This window comes from Lepidothrix coronata, unplaced genomic scaffold (assembly GCF_001604755.1).
Source record: "Lepidothrix coronata isolate B3197 unplaced genomic scaffold, Lepidothrix_coronata-1.0 Scaffold236, whole genome shotgun sequence".
NCBI lineage: Eukaryota > Metazoa > Chordata > Aves > Passeriformes > Pipridae > Lepidothrix > Lepidothrix coronata.
In genome coordinates this window covers 956,316-978,515 of record NW_016690416.1, presented here as the reverse complement: position 1 = coordinate 978,515, position 22,200 = coordinate 956,316, and the positions used below count along the sequence as shown (strand labels likewise).

The following is a 22,200-nucleotide window of genomic DNA, read 5'->3' as shown; positions in this document are numbered from 1 at the left end:
AAAATCAGACCGACAGCATCGAAATGTGACTAAAACCAGAGGATGATACAGGGAATTTTGGCCTACATAACTTTGCAATGAGTTCACCGAGCATTCCTGGCTCCCAGGCCTGGACTGAGGCTACTAAACTGTGCAACATTTCCCTGTAATCAAATTATAGTTTATACACACACACACACACAAAACACAAACACACAGACCTGTACCCTCCTACAAATGAACAAAATGTCTGCAGACAGTGGAAAGCTGCTGTGATGCTGCTGAATTGTCGCTCTGGCCTCAGCTACGATAGCAAAGCTCGTGGTTGCAAAGTACCCTGACACCAGCAGCGAGAGAACGGCAAGAACTGTGAGTGTTCCCCAGCCTTGGTCTCGATTCAGATGCTGTAATAGTTCTCGTAGGATTTCACAAATAAGTAGCATGTATTTGATTGCATAAAGCAGCGAAATCGTGTGTCAGGCTTTTATTCCCAATTTCTTAATCTTAGATGATTGCCAGTTAAATAAAAGTCTAGACCGTTGGCCTGTTCTTTGGCAGAGGAGAAGTTGTTTATTATTTTTCCACATGCTCGGAGAATTACTCCATTTACTTAAAAAGGGGAAGGACTAAAATCCTATTTACTCTAATCTTTATCATATTTAAACTGGCTGTTCTCTGTAGGCATGTCCCCTTCTTTTACTAGCTCAATGTTGTTGGCCAAAGTGTTGTCCCCTGACAAATGCCACAGATGCACAGAATGGTCACATTGAGTTATGCAAGTGTTTGGCTTTTTGCCTCTGAAAATAGCTGCTCAGTAGAAAAATACAAATCCCATTGCATGTTCTCTCTGGGTTATAACAGGTCACAGACACAAAATCCCTGCTGTTTGTGAAATCTTCTTGTGGCTTATAGTTGTACAACATTTAATGACCCCAAAAAATTAACGAAAGAGACATTAAATGTTTGGAATTAGATATGTTAAATTGGTAAGTGATGCCAGATTACTGGTGGGGAGTTTTCCATGGCAAGAGTGTTCTTTCTTTTTGTTATTTATTTTTTAAGTCTTCATCTTTATCTGTGTTGAGCCCATTCTTTTCCCCACCCTCCCCTTTCTAATGGTTTTTGGCATGAGGTTTCCAGGGCAAACGAAGAAAATCTTTCAGCTGAAGCTGTAACCTGATTATAGGAAAAAAGAACACGCAAATGAGGCAGTCACCAGACTCCAGATTGCCTCCTGTCAGGGCAGGTTTTCCCCCGCCACCCCCATCTTTAATTTTTTTCAGTCTGGAGCGTGGACATCTGTATACTGTTGCTGGATGACTCCAATATCTAGACAGGTCCATATGCTCTTTTGTTTTGCCAACAAAGTGCTGGGGCTGGAATCAAATATCTGTAGGTTGTGTGTAGCAAAAATAAAACAGCATCAGACAGACAAAAAAATTGATAAAAGAGCCTGTTTCAGGCAGAGCTGCTCCTTTGCAGAGTGTGCACCTGTTTGGGGCAAGAACTCATGGCTCGGAGCAAACCAGCTGGTTTTTAGATGTTATTTTATAACAATTTTGAATGTTTTTGTCAGTTCTTATTCTGTTTCACCAGGCACTGTTGATACTGTTGTACAGTACACCGTGCCTGGGGCAGGTTGGGTGCTCCAGTGACTTGGCAGCAGTGCTTTCTCTCCTCATCCCACTCACATCCGTCAGGGCTTGGTGACTGCAGCAGGGTGGTGGCAGGCCCTGGACAGACCCTTTCGAGTCACTCAGCAATGGCAAGGGATAGGAATGTCTTCATACCTGTCTTCTCCCACCGGAACAAGGAAGAGAAATGAGGCAGATGGGAACACACGTCAGTGTCACGGGACAGGCAGTGCTCTTCCAACACAAGCAGCTTTCACTGTCCTCACTGGCAGCTCTCGGAGGGTCCGGATCAATGCCAGTCTTTGTGTTCATAGAAACCTCAGTAAATGAACAGCAAATAACCCAATTCACTGCTTCCTTCTGCAGATTGCTCCTCACTTGGGAACTGGGATTCCAGGAGCGACCCGGTGTGTGACTGGCCGAGGGTTACCCGACACGACGGGCAGGGTGGGATGTTCCCAACACACTGTGCATCCTCAAGCACAAAATATTCATTACTGCAGAATTTGCACCTGCCCTCCATGAAGCCTTTCCCGTGGACATCCCATAAACTGCCCTCAGTTGAGAGATGTGCCCTTCAGGTGGGAGCTAAGATGTAGGAAATGGTTGCTCTCTCCAGCTGAGCTATGGCTCAGGCCGCTCCAGGGAGCAGCTGGGGCTTGTCATTCCCTCTCTTTGCATGTTAATATAATCTTAAAACCTTTCAATCTTAAGGCTGACTGTATTCCTAGTCCATTCACACCAGCACTCAGCACACTAGAGACCATCAGCTGTGTGACAGGGAACAGGAAAAGCAGGGAAAGTCTCCCTTGGAGGTAAAACCTAAGTATCTCTACTTATGTAACAAAGTGCTGCATCCCCAATTTAAAAGGTGTCAGGCTCCCTGTTTGTTTCAGTCTTGTGGATAAAGGCTGGAAAGCAATTGTTTGACTGTCACAAGGAGCTTATGTGCACATGGCTTTTACCTTTCAGGAAAAACCTGTACATGGAAGGAAAGCTGAGCTAGTCTTTAGTTGGAGAGAACAAAGATGTGGGTTTAGTTTTTAAAAATGTTATTATGATACAGCAGAGAGATAGAGATCTCACAGTTCTGATGCTTCTTTTCCACCTTTTACCCTTATCCTTTGCACTGAAGGTCTGGAATTTCACCTCAGAAGGGGGAGAATTAGCAGTACAATACGAAATGACCATTTTTGGTTTTGATTTTGCAAAAATAATTTGGTATTTCACATTTAATTTCAGAAATGGAAATTTTAAGCTGCAAAATGCTGTTTTAGCCAGGAGATCAATGTTCTTATGCGGCTGCCTGAGCAGTGTTGTGCCTTTTGTAAAAACGTAACTTTCCTGCAAAAGGTGAACTTCCACAAAATTCCCAGTGATGCCTTTGCCTCCCCGATTTCACAGACTTTTACTGAACCATCATAAATATGTTCTATTCAGGAAGTTCATCATCAGAATAAGCATATATGGTAAAAATGTCTGAAGAGGTTCTTCCCCTTGGGAATCCCAGAATATTTTGTTTTCCTCTAGTCAGGCAGAGAATTAATTTGTGTATCTTCCTTGCGGTGTGTTAACCACATACTTAGCTGGTAGTTGTTGCCAATGAAATGCATGAATCTCCAAAGGGAATTTTTTTTCCAAAGCTAAGAGACCAATAGCCTAACAGCCAGACTGGAGAACAAGAGGAAGGAAATTGCCAGGCTGTAATAAAACTCACAGGACAAGAAACACACAGAAACATAAAAATACAAGTTAAAAATATTTCAGTGCATGTTGATTATGAATCTTTCCCGGTGGGAGAGGTGAGGAAGTTGAGTTTTACCCTGAGGAATCTGGGATGGGCACACGGTGGTACAAGGCGTGAGATGAAAAGGCATCTTCGGGAGTGTCGGTGAACCAGAACAGTTGAGGGAACATGCTGGGAGGGGGAGAAGTACTCCATAACTCAGCTGGTCTTCCCAAATTCACGGATGTTTGAAGCAGAAACAATCTCCTGAGACTGAAACTCATCTGTATTAATAGCAAAGCACCTTTGATTCCTATATGTAAGCCTACAGACACTGCTGGTTTTCAATAAAAAACCTCTGTGATAAGTAACGGCGCTTTATTCGGGCACAGTGATACAATCCAGGCTAAAAGGAAGCAAATTTTCCCCTCTGCATGGACAATCACCATCCTGCCTGGCCACATCCTTCAATCCCAGCCCCAAAATTACTCACTTGTGAAAGCCTCTTAATTGTGTTTAACTACGTCGGCTTTACCACCGGGAGACCTTGGCTGTAACACCAGTCAGCACTTGGGATCATGACACTCGTTTCCATTGTTCTCCAGATATTTGGGAAAATAAATCCGACAGCTAAAATAACCCCTGGAATAATTGCAGCTATTAGAGCCATTACCCACCCAAATTCGGGTATTTTTGGAGAGAGGAAAGTCTTGTTTCACGGGTCAGTTTTGCCAAGCAATTAAATTGGAACAGCAGCTTTGGTTCCTATGGAATAGCTCTGGCTCCCTTACTGCTCCTTGTCTGTAGGCTGATGTACAATAAATAGGAGAATTTGTGTGCAAAAGTAAAAGGACTTTTTAGGCTACTAACTTTATTCCCATATTGTGTGTCCACCTCAGTATTATGTTCATTGCAGGAATGCTAAGCAGCTGGAATAGGTGGTAGGATGAGTTCCCTTCTAAAAACCAAGAATAGGGCTTAAATTTTTACAGATCCATGAGAACTGTGACAGCACAGAGTTCAGCAAAATCTGGGGTGTTTTCCTAGCCTTTAATATATTTTTTTTGTAGCCACCTCCACCTGGGGAGTATTGACTAGTCTTTTACATTATCTTTAAATATAAACTGAGCTGATAAAGTAAAATTACTTGATTTGCTGTTACATCTCCAGTTAAAAATAAAAAAAAAGAAGGAAATAATAAGAAAAAAAAAGGATCGTAATAAAGGAGGATTCATGCTTCAGTTCTTTTATTCTTGCTTTTCCTCAGTTATCCAGGAGAACTTTTTATCTCCATCTTTTCCATTTGGTTTCCTGGCAGGGAATCTCAGAAGATTCCCACACTAGTGGAAATAATATTTTATGTACTAAAGTTGAAAAAGGATAACGTGTTCTGCCAAATAACTAGTACAAACTTCTGACCTTTGGAACGATAATAGACATGGTATTTGGAAATGCTACTTTTACTACGGAAGTTCAAAATGAAGGAAAAAAAAAAGAAAGAAAATGAGCTTTGCTAGACTTTATGGGACTGAAACCAACTCATTTTTGAGAGCATCTTATGTTCTCTCTGTCATGGTTGCAGGGTAATGACTGTGTGATGTTAAGGGTAGTTGCTTTTAAGATCCAGGCTGTCCATCCCGCTGTTGTATCTGCAATGGTACCAGGCACAGCCCCAGCACAGTCTACAGGGGAGGAAATGTCATATTTCCTCAGCTTTTTCTTTGAAGAAAACACTAGAAATATTATAAAACAACTTGGAATGGACAATAAAGTCCTTGAGCACAACAAAGACGATTGTGCCATAAAGGGCAAGTGGTAAAGAGAATGGGAAGGGGTGACTGGAGAAAGGGGAGAAACAAAACCACTCTTGTTTGTTAGGAAGGAAAGAGGAAAAAAAAAAAAAGGACAAACACAAGTTGTGTGCCTGCATAGCTTTGATCTCCTAAATTTACAGAATTGGACTTGGGGTAGGAAGGAAATCTTCCGAGGCGTGTTTGACACACGGCGGCTTCCTGGTGTCCCCGAGGGGCCGTCGGTGCTGGGAACACGGGGCTTGGGAGAACTCTGTAAATCCCCACAGGGCTCCCGAGCTGTGCCAGCAGCTTTTTTATATTTAATATAGAGAGCTCCCAATTCGCAGGCCGGTCCTTCCACCCTCATGCCCGAGGGCTCGGTGGGCAGCACAGGGATGGGGTCACTCCCCAAGCCAAAGGTTTGGAGCAGCTCAGGAATCACGGAGGCCAATGTCCTGCGAATAGCAGTGCGAGGAAAAGGTGGGAAGGCAGGCAAAGCACAGGGGCAGCGGTGCCATGACAGCGAAGCGAGCCCTGCCCATGGACCCTGTCTGGGGCAGCGCATCCCAACTGACGTGCACTACACGCAATTAATGCAGAACATGCTTTATTGTGAGTGTAGGTGAATGCAGAAAACGCTTTATTTGGGGCGCAGAGGCGGCACAAAAGCTGTTTCCAGCAGAAACTCCAGGCCCCGCCAACCCTCACACAGCGCGGGGGCGGGGCCGCCTCAGCGCGCACGCGCCGGGTCCCTCCCGAGCCTCGCGAGCCTTCGCTCCGCACCGCCCGCCGGCCCCGCCCCCGCCCGCCCAGGGGGGCGGAGCTCGCGCCGGCCCCGCCCGCCCCTCCGCCCCGCCCCTCGCCCCTCTCGCTGATTCTCGGGTTAAAGCGCCCGCGCTCGCGCTTTTCCGGGTCTGGGGGATGCGCGCCGGCTGAGCGGGGCGGGGGGTCCAGGCGGCACCGGCGGCTCCCCGGCGGCTCGAACGGAGGCGCGCGCTCGCCCCCCGCCCGCGGGGGCTCCTCTCCGCGGGACCCTCCGCCGCCCCGCGCCGCGGAGCTCTCCGCCCGCCCGCGCGGCTTTGTGCGGGCGCGGGAGGGCGGAGCCGCGGGGGCCGCGCGCGGGGAGTCCCGCTCGGGCCGGTAAGTTGGCGCAGGGCGCGATGGGGAGCGGCGCCGGCCCCGGGACCGCGCCGGGAGCCGCCGCCGCCCGCCCCGAGCGCCGCCAGCGCCGCTGAGCCCCGGCCGAGCCCCGAGCGCCAGCCCGGCGGCGGGCACCGCGCCCGGCCCTGCCCGGCCTCGCCGAGCCGCCCCGCTCCGCTCCCCGCGCGGGGCGAGTGTCGCGGCCGGAGCGCCCCGGCGGGAGCCCCGCGGCGCGGGAGGATGAGCGCCCCGGTGGAGCCCAGGATCAAACAGGCGCTAAGGAAGAAGCCCGCGGAGCGCACTCCCGAGGTGAGGCGGCCCCGCTCCCTCCCGGAGCGCGGCTCTCCCTGTTTATTTTGTCGCTTTCCCCGTGTCGAAGCCGCGCTCCGCCGGCGCGGGGTCCGCGGTGCCCGGCTGTGTTCGCACTCTCCCCCCGGGCTGGCCCCGGAGCGCGGTGTTTGTTCATTGCTCTGCCGAGCCCGAGCTCCGGGGACCGGCGCGGTTCGGAACGCCCCGGGTACGGGCACGGGGCGCTCTCTGGGCTGTGCCGGGCCAGCTGCGGGGAGAAGAGGAAGAACGAGAAGCAGATCGCCGGAAAGTGAAATGATGCATATTTCAGTGATGCAAAACTTCTGGGAAAAAGTTTAGGGAGCTGAAAGGCTTTGCTTACCTGCACGGTGATGCAGATTTAAACAAAACCAAACTAATTACGCTGCGCAGACTTCATAAAGATGTTTCTGCAGTGAGTGGGAGTGTAGAAATGTGCGAGGCTGGTAAGCTACAATAAAATGCACTTTCCAATTAACTGCCTTCCCTGTCCCTTCCCCACAAGCTAGTCTGTAATCAGCCATGTATTTTTGGGAATGGTAATGCCGTGGAGCATTAATTTAATAATGAAATACATTTGATAGCGTTTGCATTTACTGAAGGGCTGATTGGAGTTTGTTTGCTTACTTACCCTTTGCCTTCCTTTAGTTGTTTCCCTTGCTGTGATTTTTTTTTTTTTAAGTGCTCAAGAATTAGTGGTATGAAGTGATACACTCTTGAGTTTGTCCCTTGGAGACTGGGAAACATCTGTTCTCCCTCGATACTTCATGAAGAGCAGAATGTCCTGCCTGGCCTTGCTTATAAGTTAAATATGAAAGGGCAACTCAGGGAGAGCTGCTCTGGAGTACGTCCTACAGGACAGAGTCCCCCATTCCCTCTCAAGTCAGCCTCGTGAGTGAAATACAGATGTTCAGTCCCAATGTTTACTCGCCTTGGGATATCCCACACATTCCTCCCTGTGTCTCTGAATTAATGATGAGGCAGACTCTCTGTTCGTTCTTTCCCCCTTATTTTTAGAACTCCCCTCTTGCTTCAGACCTTTCTTTCTCTCTCTTCAGCTGGAGTCTTCAGTTAGCAAAATTCCTTTGCCAGTGTGGTTTGCAGTGTTGGGCAACTGGGTTCATCACAGAAGTGTCATTCATGAGCTGGCATTCCCTGCTGGCTCGTCATGGCTTGGACTTTGGGGAACAGGTAATCTGGCCTGGCCCAAAACCTCTCCCCACTCACTGTACCAACATCTGTTGCTGTGTAGGGCTTGTTTGTTCTTTATTTTTAGGCATCCCCAATTTTCCACCCAGCAGCTGTCATGGAATTCTTTAGGGTTGTCCACTTATTTTGGTGAGAAATGGCTAAAACTGCTTTAAAATAATTATTTTGCTTAACCTTGTAATGTTAAACTGACAGGTATCACCATGTCCAGCTGCTTGGGGTTTCGTGTGGATCTGTGTAGGTTCCCATTGAGACTGACATCAGGGTTGTGTGCAGGTTTGAATTTGCCAAGGTATCTTAATTGTAGAAAAAAAAAAAATCTAATCTTTGCTTGTCTAACTAATAGCGCTTCCAAAATGATTAAAAAAAAAAAATCTTAATTCCCTTGTTAATCTGGCCCTTTTTTGGCAGGCTTTTAGAGACACCGCACAGCGAGACTACTCGTGATTAAAGTTAAACATGTACTTAAAACTTGGCAGGATTGGGTCCTCTGTTCTTGCTGCCTGTTGCTGAGTGGATAATTACAGTCAAATCACTTTTGTTTTCTCGGGGTACTTTTGTTTGTATATATTTAGAAGGAAAAGCTCTTCCCTGTTCCGATAGCAGGGTGTCCGGGGGGTCCCCGCTCTGGGTCTGTGCTACCTGCTCAGGTACAAAGCACAGCATCGAACCCCCTGTCGCAGTCACGCTGGCATATTCCTCAAACATCTGCAGTGTTATTCGTTCATTTATTTATTTAAAATCATGCTCAGCATCCTGACTTGTCCTCTCTCTCCTGTGTAGGCTGCAGGACTGGGGGCAGGGGAGTTGAAACCTTAGTGCAGCCATCGGGTCAGACCCAAATTTCGGGCGTCCCTGCACAGGATGTACAATCTGGTGACTCCTGTCCTGAAGTATCCACTTGTACACAGACACAAAGTGTGGCTTCATTTCTCCCCTCCTACTCTCGGGGGAAGGTATCATCAGCTCCTCCCACATGGAATCAGCTGCCCGTGCCCTTTGGCTGCGTTTTTGTGCAGGAGCCCCCAAATTCCGCAAGCCGTGAGCGGCATTTTGTGATAAGCCAAAGCTGCTTGTCCACATGACTTTCAATCACTTTCAGCCCCCTTCTGCCCCCGTCTCTGCTTCTGATCCTGCACTTTATACGAGCAGTTTACCTGGGTATTTATCACAAATTACAGGGTTGGGGCTGTGCTGATTAGTAGCATGGTCTGGTGCTTCATTCCTGTCATCTGTACAGAGTCTGGAAAAATACAGATAAACACTCCACATGCCAAAATTTGCTTACAAGTAGTAGAATTATCCATATGATTTTGATTTACGTCTCTTTCTTGGCAAAATGTTTTAATTTCTAAGAACTACGAAACTAAGCAGGGAAGCACTCAAATATTTTTGTAATTTACTTATTTTGAAAATTACCTCAATGGCTTGCTCAAGTAAAGGTTTTTTCTGTTGATGCCGTGAATATTTTTGTTTGGAAAAAATCTCTGTTAGGGCAAGTTTTCAGTGTTGTGGTAACATTCCAATGTTTGCTAATTGTTAAAGTGTATTAAGTTATGCATATTAGGCATGTACACACTTGATTTTTTTTTTTTTGTTGTTACTCAGATGCTTCTTGTGTTATAATCTTTAATTTATTGGGGGGGTATTTTGATTAACTTCTAGAGATTGTAGCAAGCATTTAACGATGTGTACATTTTTATGTAATTGTTGTGTTACTCTGTTTAGAAACTTTCTTTAGAACTACCCGAGGTTTTGATGCCTTTCCTCTGCCTTTCCTCTCCTCTAGTGCATCATTGTAGGGGGCATATTGTAAATATATGGTGCAAGTGACTTTTCTATTGGAAAGGCTTCCAGAATGTTTCCTGGGGGACTGATGTCCATGTATGTGGCAGATGCTGCTGTAGGATTTGAGTGAGTCCCACTTAGTCAAACGTCTGACTTGTTGGTTCCATGATGGACTGTGACCCTGGGCTGACTCTGGATATAAATCTGTCTTTCAGGTACAGCCTGAAAGTGCAGAATCTGTGAGTCTTCTCTCAGATGTTAGTTTGGATAACAGATTATCCTAACAAATCATCCTTTCTGTCTTGTCAGAGAGAGGAAATCTTGGCAGTAATTGGATACTTAATCACTTTAAAAAAAGTCATACCTATATTTAAACTGTAGGATTTCATACACTCGTTGAATATTTTAATGCCTGCATTTGTCTTCCAGGGTTATGCAGATGTGTGTGTGGTGGTAAATCTGTGAGTGTTCATACATGCAGATCCTCCAGTTCTTGCAGGATGGGAATATGGGCTTTACTCTGCAGTGTTTTGGCTGTTTCTTGTGTCACAGGTGGGGATGTTAAATTAGTAACTTGGGAATATTAGAAGAAATAGAAGAACATAGAAATAGAACAGAAAATAGAATAGAAGAAAACCTTTTGTTCAAAGCAGTAGGAGGGAAGGATGAATGCTCATGCCACCATGTGTGCATTCTCATTAAAGGTTTAATTTTTTCGAGGCCCACAATTCCTTATCAGATCCGCACAAAGGCTCTGATGTTGGTCTTTTGGGGAGTGGTTTAACGCCTGCCTCAGATAAGGGCTCAGTGGCTGATAGGGCCAAACAGCAAATGACTGTGCTCCTTTTTCTTTCCCTTCCCTTCTCCTCCCCTCCCCTCCCATGGGCATGCTCTCTTCCATTTTTAATGGATCCTTTCCCCAATTTAGTCTCTTTTAGTTCTTCATGACTTTGTTCTAGACAGTGTTTACTTTCGTGGTTCAGAAAGCTTTGCCTTTGTTTGACTTCAAAGAGTTGGAGTTTATTTTTATGCTCCGAGCTCTTGTATTTTCCTAACTTTGTCTTGTTGCATTAATTCTTGATTAATGATAACTTGACTTTATTTGGCAATACTAACTACCCTCCTTCTCTTCCTGTTCTCTTTTTATTAATACAGTGGAAAGAGGAAAAACCTAATTTGCAGAATTGTGTCATAACGGGGTCTGCTGTTTGGAGTGTGTATATGATGCTTCTTGATGGCTTAGATACAGAGAAATGGATCTGCATGGATGTAAATCATGCACAAATAGTACATCGATGGGCATTATAAAATGGCTGTAATAAATAAAATAAATTATTGCTGACAGCATAACAAAGGCAGTCTTGTACTGTAGCACAGCTGAGCCAAACAGAAGAGAACATCTGCTTCTTGTTTCCAGAAATAACTGGTATTTTGAAGTGGGTTTTTTCATCCTTTTAATAATTTTCTGAAAACTCGGTAGGTGAAATGGGATTAGCCGTTGCTAAAATCTATTGTTTCTACAGTTTGCTGTGAGCTTTTAGGAGTGTTGCTGTAACAAGGGTGCTGGTTTTGGATAGTCACTGAACACATGGAATTGTAGAATCACTACAGAAATGGAGATGCCTGCAGTTACCAGAAAGCCCAAAAGAAATTTGTGTTAAATGAAGTTGCAGGTGCTGGTTTGTGTTTAATAAAAATACCTTACTCCTAATATGTGGGCCTCCAAAACAGGGACAGAGTAGTGATGGAAACCTAACTCCTGCCATAATTTTCTCCTACCTAACCCCTGTCTTACAATTCCATTCCCATTTTTTGGGCAGGAATCTGTTCTTTACAGGTGACACTTTGTAAGACTTGTCCTGCCCGTAACAGTTCTGGAGCTCCAAGTGAAGATGAGCAGCACCCACCTGGTGTAAAATCCTTGAGACTGCTCTGTGTCCCTGCTTTGGGGCCTTTGCCAGAGAACCTCCCCAAACCTCTGTCAGAGCTGCACTGACCAGTGCTACATAACTCGGATCCCTTACCTGGCAGAGCCTGGGGTTGGTCCTGGCACGTGACTGTGCCTGGAAGAGACCTTCAAAGTGGAAATACTGGTTAACACTGGTGATAACCAAAGTGATACAAATGGTACTGACAGGCCTGCAATTTACTGCTGATAAATTCCTTCCTGGGTCCTTGTGTGCCCTTCTGTACTCGTAGGTCAACAGTTATTATTTGCAGTTAGGAAAACACAGAACCTTATAATATAATTAGGAATAATTTATAAGCAGTTCTGTGAAGGCGACAGTTTTATTTTTGTTCAGTAAGAATTGAAAAATGAAATGCACAAAAGTCAATTGTTTCATTGGCAAAAATGTTGAGTAACTGCAGCTTTAGAGTGCATGGACTCCTCCATTGACACCAGGTTCCATGAGCATCTTGCTGAGACTAGAAAAGACCTAGAATTGTGAGATTTTCTTAAATCTCAGTCTCTTTAAATAACATGTGTTGTAAAGCTTTTTTTATAGCCATCTAGTAAAATCAAAGTTCAAAACAGAGGGACCTGAGGAGTGGCACATTGAATATTGTATTGGTGGCTGACAGCTCTTAAGATTGAGTCTTATTCACAAGCAGAATATAGTTCCTTTGTTAATGAAGCAGGTCCTGAAATTCTTATTACTTTTAATGAAACAGTAATAAACCTTCTCTCTTCCTCCTGTGCTTCCCTGCCACATAGCTTTCAGCTGAAGGTAAAACAAAGCCACATTTTTTTTCCCAGCTGCTCATTAAATTAATGTATTGAAGCTCATGATAAATAGTGTTGACAATCCTGGAGGATTGTCCGACAAGCCTCGGAGCTTTGGGAAAACTGCGTCTCTTAAGCTGCCAGCTTGATGAGTTAGGAAGTTTTCAGTGCTCTGGATTTTCCTCTATTTTGTCTTTTGCTTTGGGTGGGTAGTTGTGTCTTATTATTCTATTTCTTAATACAGTGTAGTATCATGAGTCTTCATCTCAATTAGATGTGTGGTTTTCCTGTAATAAAAAAAGCCAAGGGTTCAAACTCTTGTATTAACTCAGCAAATGCTGCTTGATAATCCAAGTTCATAAACTTTGTGTTTGCACTTTGTTTTTGGAGGTGATGGAGGATGATGTTCTTGGGCAGACACGTCTCAGTCTTTCATTGCCAGAGCTCAAACAGGCACCAATTGGTTCATGTTGGCAGCAGTCAGTCGCTCTTCCTAAACATCCCTGGGAACCCAGTGCAGGTAAAATGTGACTGTCCTCCTCCCTGAGATTGGCCAGGGTCAAATCTCTCTTCTGCACAGTTGAAATTAACCTCCATTTGCGTAATTAATCTGTGGCTGATCATGGGATTGGCTTTGAATTCACAAAATCTTACTTAAAATGGGGGCTGTTTGGTTATTCCGTGTTCTCACTGCCGTGTGGACACAGCTCCACGCTCGTGACGTGCAGTCGAATTCTTGGCCAGAAGTACTCAACAACCTGGCACATGGCAGTATACAAATAACTCAGATTATCACTGCTTAGAACCTTAAGAACAACACACTTTCTGAAGCTGAAATCAGCCCTAAATTAGTTGGACGTTAAAAAATAAAATCCATCTGTTGTTTCAAGTGAACCAAAATACAATATTGGAGCGTTTGTCAGTTTTTAACAAATGTTAATATATGTAAATATTCAGCTCTAAGGGCTTCAGTATCTGTCTTAGGAAGGGGTTTTTGTTTGGTTTTGAACATCTTTTTGCATTTGTTTTTGTTGTGCTTTCAGCAGCAAGCTTGAAGGTGTTGCTCATGTTAGTCTTTGGATTATTTATATCTCAGAGATACAAATAACATTATGTCGAGCCTTGGACAAGGTACCATGTTCACAGAGAAGGGCTCTGGTTTGGCTGTTCTGCAGCTGTTGTCTGGCTGGAATACCTGCAAGGAAACTTTGCTAGTGGTTCTCAGAAATAAGTATTTTTTCCATCTTTCTTAACAGTTAGAGCCTGTTGACTTCAGTCAAATATAGATTCATGGTTCAAACGAAAGAAATCAGGTTTCAGGGTGCTGTTTTAGCTTCGAATACATTTCCTGGCTTTTTTTTTGAAGTAACATTGACAAATAGATTTTTCTTAAATTTAGAGTCTGTCTAAGAAAGTTTCCTTGTTCAAAAAAGGTAATATTAAAAAAGTAGAGAAAATAGCATGAATTTTTGGGGTGGGTGAGGTTTTTTTGATTTTAGAGTCTATGTCCTTATTAACCCATACTGTGGGTAAGAATGTTGAAGACTGCCCTGGAAGGGAAAATCTGGGCAAGAATGAAAGGAGTAAAACTAACTCTGATGGAAACAGAGAAACATTGTGATGTTTGTTGCTCTGAAGAAGGTATATGAATTCTCCTGATTAATTATTTTTGCAAGAACATTATGAACCAAAGCTGTTTAAAAAGGAAAAAAAAAAAAAGAGTGTCTGGCACTAATGTCATTATGGTGTAAAGTCATGGGCATTACTCCTGGAAATGTCCAGGTGGTTGCCTTGGCATGGTGGTGTTAAAACTGGTTGGGGTGTGAAATATCTCCTTTAAATATGGGTCTGTGAAGGGTCCTCGGGACTGCATTGCTTCTGCTTTCTGTGATGTGGACAGACCTGGGTTTTTGTGACAGACCTTTTTGTTTTCAGTGGCCTCTTGGACCTGCTCCTCCAAACCACATGGATGTATTAAAGAGAAGATGAAATTACAGTGCACTAATAACCACGGGGACAATGGCTCCTGTGTACTGGCATTGTTTGCACAAAGTTCAGGGTTTGTGTGGAGTGAGTCACTGAGTTACACATGAGAAGGTGAAAAGCTGTTCCACCATCCTGGTTTGTCTCCTGGATGTCATTTCCAATTCTGATTCATTAAAGTGGAGCAGTGAGTAGGAATGTTGTTCTGTTACGGGGTACAAGCGAGTGGATACCTTCAGACACTGGCTCAGCCTTCTGAAACGTGTGGCACACCTGTCTCCCAGTTCTAGTCCAGCTTACCTGAGGAGAAGAGTGCAGTTGGGTCTAACTGAGACAGAGCTACAAGTCTGAGCCTCGGGGAGCTTGAGGAATCGTATTAGAGTCAGAAAATATCCTGAGTTGGAAGGGACTCACATTGAGTCCAACTCCTGGCCCTGCATGGGACCACCCCAGGAATTAATGGAACTGATGAGCACAGCTGTGTGCTGCCTGGTCTGGTGGCTTCCAGCATTTCTTCTGTCTAAATCTTGGTGGAATTGTTGTATCTGAACGTCCTAATTAAGTGTAATGAATGTGCAGTATCTCTCTCGTGTGTAGTTACACAAAAAAAGTCAGAGGCTGTTGCCTCATCTAACTTGCCTCTGCTGGTTGGGGTCCACTGAAGGAAGTAGGGCCACAGCAAAAGTAACAGAACATTTTGGCTTTGTAATGATTTGTGTGTCGGTGTTGCTTGCTTTCTGTGACTGGTTTGTGGCTGTGCACGTGTGAGTGTCTACTGCACACCTTTTGTGTATGGCTTTTAGGTGTCTTTTCTCAAAGATATGCTAACAATAAGGGGTTTAAAGGAAATTATATTCTAAGGCACTCTTACATGTATGAATCTTATGTGGGAGGAAAGAAGAAGGTGGTGGTTCTGCTGCAGAGCTCACTAGATCAGAGGGTGCTTGCAGGAATTGTGCTCCTGTATCTGAGGGAGGAACTTTCCATGGTCAGTGATGGCAGGGAGCAGTGTCTTCCCTCTGGAAGAGCTGTCCTCAGCCTAAAAGGAATGCTCTTCAGTAATTTCATACCATCACAGATTCGTTAGGTAGGAAAAGACCTGTAAGATCATCAAGTTTAACTGTCAACCCAGCACCACCACCATATTCCCCATTAAACCATGTCCTCAGGTGCCATATCCGCAGTTTTTTTGAACACTTCAAGGAAGGAATGGTGACTCCTCCACTGCCCTGAGCAGTCTGTTCCAATGCTTGACAACCCCTTCCATGAAAAAAATTTTCCTAATGTCCAATGTAAACCTCCCCTGGAGCAGCTTGAGGTCATTTTCTGTCACTTGTTACCTGTGAGAAGAATTTCGTGTCGTGCTTTAATGTGTCCAGAGTTTGGTAGGTGTAGGAACAGCTTTGTCTGAAACCCCTGTTACCAGGTGTGGTTTGATCTCCTTTTATTGCTTTTTCGTTTTCCCTTTTAAGCTTCTCCTGCTGTAACAATCCCAATCCAGAGGGATACTCAGGCTCGGATTTCAGTAGCGTTGTGCCTCTTGCTTCAGTGCTAGTTGTTGGTTAAAGGAATGTGAGAATCTGCTGTGAGTGTGGGTAAGAATATTTAACCAAACATCTCCAGAATACATCGAGTGTTCTGAATCTTCCCGTGAAATTATTCTTGGAGCACAAAGTCTTCTCCAAGTCTCTCACCCTCCCCTCCCCTTCATCTTGTTCAGGAGGTTCAGTGTCTGATGCTGGTGTGTATCTGCCTTGAGATGCTCGGTGTGCAGCCCTGTCTCTGTACCTCAAGCTTTCAGAGGTCTCTCAGGATGTCCTAGGAGGGCTTGCACATCCTTCCTATTCTTTTTGTTTATATTTTGTTCCAAGAAGCTCTTCAGAAGATTCACTCAGTGCTTCTGGGGGTTTCTGGCTTGACCATACAGTTACCAACGAGGCTTTTGTGCCTGAGAGGTGATTGTAAAACAAACTCCCTGTTTCCACTGGGTGGTTCAAAGCATACTGGAAGCTTACACAGATAGTATTTACAGATATTTTTCAAGCTGTTGGCCACAGTAATTGTCACTAAAAACCAGAGATCACAGCAGCTTGTTTCATGATAATCTTCACACTAAATGCAGGATTTAGGGCTCAACAGATGTGACTGTGCAGACTAGGTCATACATTGGTATTGATCAGATGTTTTGAGGCTTAGTTCTCCCAGCTATGATGATAGGTAAATTTAGCTTATAGGAGGTTGAAAAATGACTCCAGTTCCTGACCTTTGCTGTCACAGAACACTCGGTGCTCCCCAATAGCTGTGGAGATCTGCAGCTCCAGCGAGCAGGGGTGCCTGCAGTGCCTCCTATCACACCCCAGCCTGCTGGGGGGAGCTGGTGACCAGCTCATCTCCTACCTGCAACTTCCCAAGATCAAGCTTAGTTTGGTTCTTTTCAGAAGGTAATAAGACTTGTGCTGCATACAAACCTTGCAGGAGGAGCAAGTGGACTTAGAGCATATCACTGTTCCCAGTGATCTTCCAAGGGGCGTGTGAAGTGTTGTTGCTCCAAGATTACTTTTCCTCTCCTTGCTTCTACTGTTCCTGAAAAACTGTTTTTTTCATTTTAATGACAGCTGTGACAGCCCTGAGAGTAAAACCAGAAATTATGGTGAAATCCTGGCCTGGAATTCTTTATTGGAACTTACTTCCTTTAGTACATATTTTTCCCCATGCAGTGGGGTCATGCACTTAGTTTCATCTGTGGAGTGATAATTTAACTAAGAGTTTTTCACTGGTGAATTAAAATTTAAATATTTAATGTAATATTTTTTTACAAAGCTATTTCTTATTGTAGTATCTGAATTGAAACATTTCATTTCATGGACTGGTTAAGTAGTAACCAGGTGCTTAATTTGAGCTAAAGGGTAAGCCCAGTGCTTTGTTACTGATCTTGCAATAGGAACTCCTTGGGGATATTAGAATAGCGAAGAAGGGCCAGAAAAGGGTGTGGAAGGAGGTGGGAGAGAACTGCAAGTACACTTGGCATTCAGAAAAGTTGCCAAATGGAAAAAAAATACATTTCTTTTCTGCTTTTGTTCTCTAAAACTGCAAAGGGTGGAGGGCAGGCAGTCAAGATGTGTAGGTGTTAAATTCCTCACAGAAACAGTATTAAAGCTGCAAAACACTGTAGTGAATTAAAAAAAAAGTAATAAAAAAAATTAATAATTTACAAAAGAAAATCTCTTCAGGTGGTATTCCCAAACTGTTTTTATATAAGCTTCAGAGAGGAATTCTTCTGTAATGTTTAGTGTGACAAAACCATTTCCTGTGTCACTTTGTGTAAGGACAGCTGGGCATCTGCCTACAGTGAAAGTAAATAGTAAGAGAGTAATAGTCAACGAACTTGTGTGTGTGTGTCTGTGTAAGAGGAAACTGTGGTGGCAGTGCCCAGGTTTTGCCCACTTGTTGCCAGTGTCAGTTCTGAGGGGTGGAAGGAAGGCAGGCAAACATGTCAGCAGTGGTTTGCTGTCCCTGCACGCTGCTGTTGGAAGCTCTCATCCCACACCGTGCTGTTTGCTCCATGACAGAGCCCTGCCTGAGAACCCTCGGACACAGCCGGCTCCCGCTCCCACCACAGGAGTGGAAAGGGTGGAGACTGGCAGTCTGCAGGTGGAATTGAGGCCCTTGGCACTGGAAGGTGGCTTCTGGTGGCCTTGGCAGTCGCAAAGAGGCTGCAAACTTCTTAGGACCATTCTGGATAAACTTCCAGGTTGCAGCGTTTCTTCCCACTCTGCCAAGCACATGCAAAATTGAGTTTTCATTGAGGAGAGTATTGAGAACAGCTTGATAAAGGCTGTCCAGAGCTCTGATGCCCTTCCCTGTCAGAGGCCTGACCTTTCCATAAAAGAGTTCTGCTCGTGCTGGTATTGCCAAGCCGTTTCTAAAACTAGGAGGTCTTCTTGTTTCAATGGCCTCGGGCTTAAAATATAGAGGGTTTTCCTTTGTTTGATGAAACTGTGATACACCCTTCTTCCTCTTTTGATGATTTCAGTACAGTATTTTGGAAATACCCTGAGTTCAGGGAAGCATGCACAAATTAGCATTCTGCATCTGGTTTCTCGAGGTTCCTTAGCTCTGCTAATTATTGGTTAGCTTCTAGCATGTCAATAGTGTAGCAAGTTCTTGACAAATAGAACAAAAATAACTGCCTTAAGGGATTCTCTCTTTGTAATCTTTTTGTGTCTGATTAAAGCATTGACATTTAAGCAGTCTGTCCTTCAAAGAATGGTTAATAATGAGCCTCAAATGTGTGTCCTCTTGGTCTGGAGGGAGGGAGTTCTTGGAGTGGTGTGTTGTGTTGCAGGCATAGACAATTTGGCCTTTTGGCCAAATAATGAATTCCTAGAGAGTTCCAGAGCTGTTGTAAGGATTTTCACCTTGGCAGTCTGCATGTGAAGGAGCTGGAGAGTGAGGTCTGCCTTTGTAAACTGTATTGTGGATTTAGCGTTGAAAGGTGATGGAGTTGCTTCTGTTACACATCAATTTTGGGAGCTTTATTACACTCTGTCACAGAGGGTTGTGCTTGCCAGTGGCCACTAGATATTGTGGGTTATCCATGGATGGTATTCTACTTGAATCTGATTTACTTGATGCTACTTGATTTTCAGGGTTCTTTGTAGCATGTCCAACCTACGTTTGGCTGTATTGGTTTGGCCAAGTAAAGTTGTTCTTTCCGATTGTTGCAGAAGGAGTTTCTGTTCCTGTTTCCCATTTGAAGTAGGAAGGAAACTGGCAGTCCTATGTTAGGCTGCTGACCTCCTGTCAAATGCATTTATTGCTTCCATTTGTGTTGGGTGGTGAGGCTTCCTTCAGCAAACTCCTCCAGGGATGGAAGTCACCGTTACAGGTGACGTACAAGAGGCTTGGTGGAGTCTTCTGGTTCTTCTGAACTGACCTGTACAGGGGCAAAGGGGCATCATCCAGCTGCTGTGATCATTAGGAAAGACCTCTTCTCTTTGTGTCTGTGCCAGCCTGCCATGCCAGCCTGACTCCTGAGCCTTTTTCGGCTGGATTGCACAGCTCAGGAGAGGAGACTTTGTTCAGTTCTGTTTCCCCGCTGTACACATGAGCTAAAAGGAGGGATTGTGGGGAACAGCAGACCTGCAGTTAACAGTAACACAGCTGAGCACAACCACGGTTTTAAGAAAAGCTGAGAATCTCCCTTGCACTGAGTTTAGGTCTCAAATCCAGCAAATCTGACTGGGTAGAATTTGGAGGTCGTGGACTTCAGTGTTTAGAGTGGCATTGCTTTGATTTTTCCCATGCTACAGTTGAACATGTTTTGTACAACCATTTTTTTAATGTGAGATATAATTATGTAACTCTTGCAGTTGTGAATGTTTATGTAATAAAGCAAGAATCTTTAGATAACAGGCTTTCCACTCCTCTGACACTGGGACAGAGTGCACCTGGCAAGTCCTGCAGTGGGCCAGCTGCCTGAGTGAGAGGCTGAGACACTCTAAATGCACAACTTTTCCACAGAACACGCAGCAGACATCTCCTAGTTTTCAGTGTTATTGTGCAGAACGTCTGAACTGTAATACTGGATCCTTCTGCTCCTCCTGGGGAGGGGGCTGGGATGTAGAGTGTGTGTTCTCTCTGTGTCTCTACTCACAGGCATGACTGTCCAGAGATCATGGTGGTGTAATATTTATTGCAGCATTCTCCTGCTGGGTCCAGACTTTGCCTTTCATCACCCTGTGTGGATCTTCTCCTTTAATGTGAACTGATGAGTCAAAAGTCTGCATTTTAATTTAGGGCATTGCACTGCTGCTTATAAAGCCAACTTTGATGCTCAGATTAGGTTTAGTATTAACAGGTTGAGGGGTTTTTTCCCCATCTTCAGTGAATAATGGTGGTCTCGCTCTCTTAAAACAGAAGTCTTCCTTGATTTGCTTAAAAGTGGATATGTTATACCTCCATAGAGGCTGTGGTCAGCTAATGCTGGAAGAGCGAGAGGGTGGAGGGTTCTCTGGTGAGTTGTGTTACAAATTAGTGTTGATCATGGTTTCCTAGGAATGAGAAAGGTGAGATGGGCTTGTTTTGGGTTTGTATTCAAAGGTAATTGTAGCCTCTAAAGATTTTGGTCACTTGTTTGTTGTTCCTCTGAATGCTGAAGTTGTTAATTTTCTCAATTAGAATTATTCCCTTTGTAACATCACACATCAGTGATCAGTGTAATGAATAGGGAAGTGCACAGGTATCTCTCTCTGCCATTTATTTGGTTTGATTTCAAACTTGAGACCTGTTAACCAAGCTAGATGAGTATGTATCTGTGTATATAACTCCTCAGTTCAGATCTGTAAGCTCCTTTGTGGTTTATGGCACAGGTGTTGTTGAGAAACACAAAAGATGATGTTCAGGCAGTGGCAGAGTATGAATTGTCAGAGTTTTGCTGTGGTGATTTGTGTTCAGATGTTGCAGTGAGGTCAGTCTGGCTGATTTCTCTGCTGCCAGCAAAGATGTGAAGAGCTACCGATGTGACTCTTGTGTTTGGTGAGGGATGGAAGTGTTTGCCCTCCTATGGGTACACCTGTACCCAGGCATGTTAGCCTTCCTCAGCACCTGAGGGGGTGTTCTAACCCTTGTGGCACTGGGAGAGCTTAATTGTGGGAATCTGAGTCGAGATAACTTGGAGTCCTCTAGGGGATGTTGCCTCCCGTGGATACAGTAACTTTCCTGGATTGCTCTATTTCCTAGTGCTTTCCTAATACCAGGATGCAGGAGGAATTACTGGTGAACTATTGCTGCTGTCCTCTGCAGGAATTCCTTCATAGTTCATAATGACACTGTTATGGGAATAAAATAGCTGGAGCTTGATTTTTTTTTTTCCCCCCTGCAGTGGTTTTATTGAAAAAGATTGTAGAAGAGCTTTACATTTGTGTGATATTTTATTCTCCAATTATAATCTCATCATTCTCTTAATATTTTACTGATGCACTAAAACATTTTTAGGTACTTGGTAGAGCTGTATTCCTCTCCATTACCTAGATACTGAGTGGGTGACTTAAGTTACAATATTTATAAATATCTCATTTGTTTTGCTTTCAGTATTATTTATTTAGCAGGACTTTATTCCAGACAGACATGATCTTCGCTTGCTTGAATTCACAAAGAAATAAGAAATTATACACTGCAAAATCCTAAATGTGCCATTATAAAAATAACAATATTCTTATCTATTTGTATAAAATTCTGACAACCAATATGATGGAAGAAAGCTGCAGTCAAGTGTTATTGTTGTGTCTGTCAGTCCTTCTTTGCTTGGGATACCTGTTGTAGTGTTGAGGGCAAAGCAGGATGAAAATGTGGAACTCTTGACAACGGAGTGTTTGTGTGTTAAACATGAAACAGCAGTTCCTGGTCCAAGAGGCAGGAAAGAGCACAAGAACTAGAGCATTTCCTACAGTAAGAGCAAAGTCGTGTGTGGGTAACAACTGGGATGTTTAACATTTCTCAGTCCCACACAGACACACTCCCAAGTTGTCATTACAGATAAGCAGAAAACTGACCTTTGGATTTCATCTCTCAGCTCCAGGTTTCTGAACCAAATTTCTAATTTAATAAGAATGTACTTTTTTTCCTGAACGTTACAGTGTTCTGACCTTTCCATCACAATTCCTTCTTTTCTTGAAAGGAAATTTCAGATGTTGGTACCTTCCTCTGAAAAGAGCAGGAAGTTTCTTTGTGAATCAGGCAAGATGATTTTTTTGGAGTTATGGCCAAAAAGTTCAAGGTGAAATATTGTTATTTGATGGGTGTTTGTCCTCTGGGTGGGAGGTTGGTCATTCTGACAAGTGTTCAGCAGCGAGACTAGCAAAGTGTTGATTGTCCTGGAAGCCTGAAATTACCTGT

At 44.2% G+C, this 22,200-nt stretch overlaps 1 protein-coding gene across 1 annotated transcript in view; it reads left to right on the top strand.

Moving 5' to 3' along the window:
* The first annotated feature begins 6,488 nt into the window (after positions 1 to 6,488).
* The window catches only part of RAPGEF6 (Rap guanine nucleotide exchange factor 6), a 119,041-nt gene continuing 103,329 nt past the window's right edge, over positions 6,489 to 22,200 (top strand). The window contains exon 1 of the mRNA XM_017834606.1: positions 6,489 to 6,581. Coding sequence (XP_017690095.1) covers positions 6,513 to 6,581 — 69 coding nt within the window. The 5' untranslated portion in view covers positions 6,489 to 6,512. The remainder of the gene's footprint in view (positions 6,582 to 22,200) is intronic.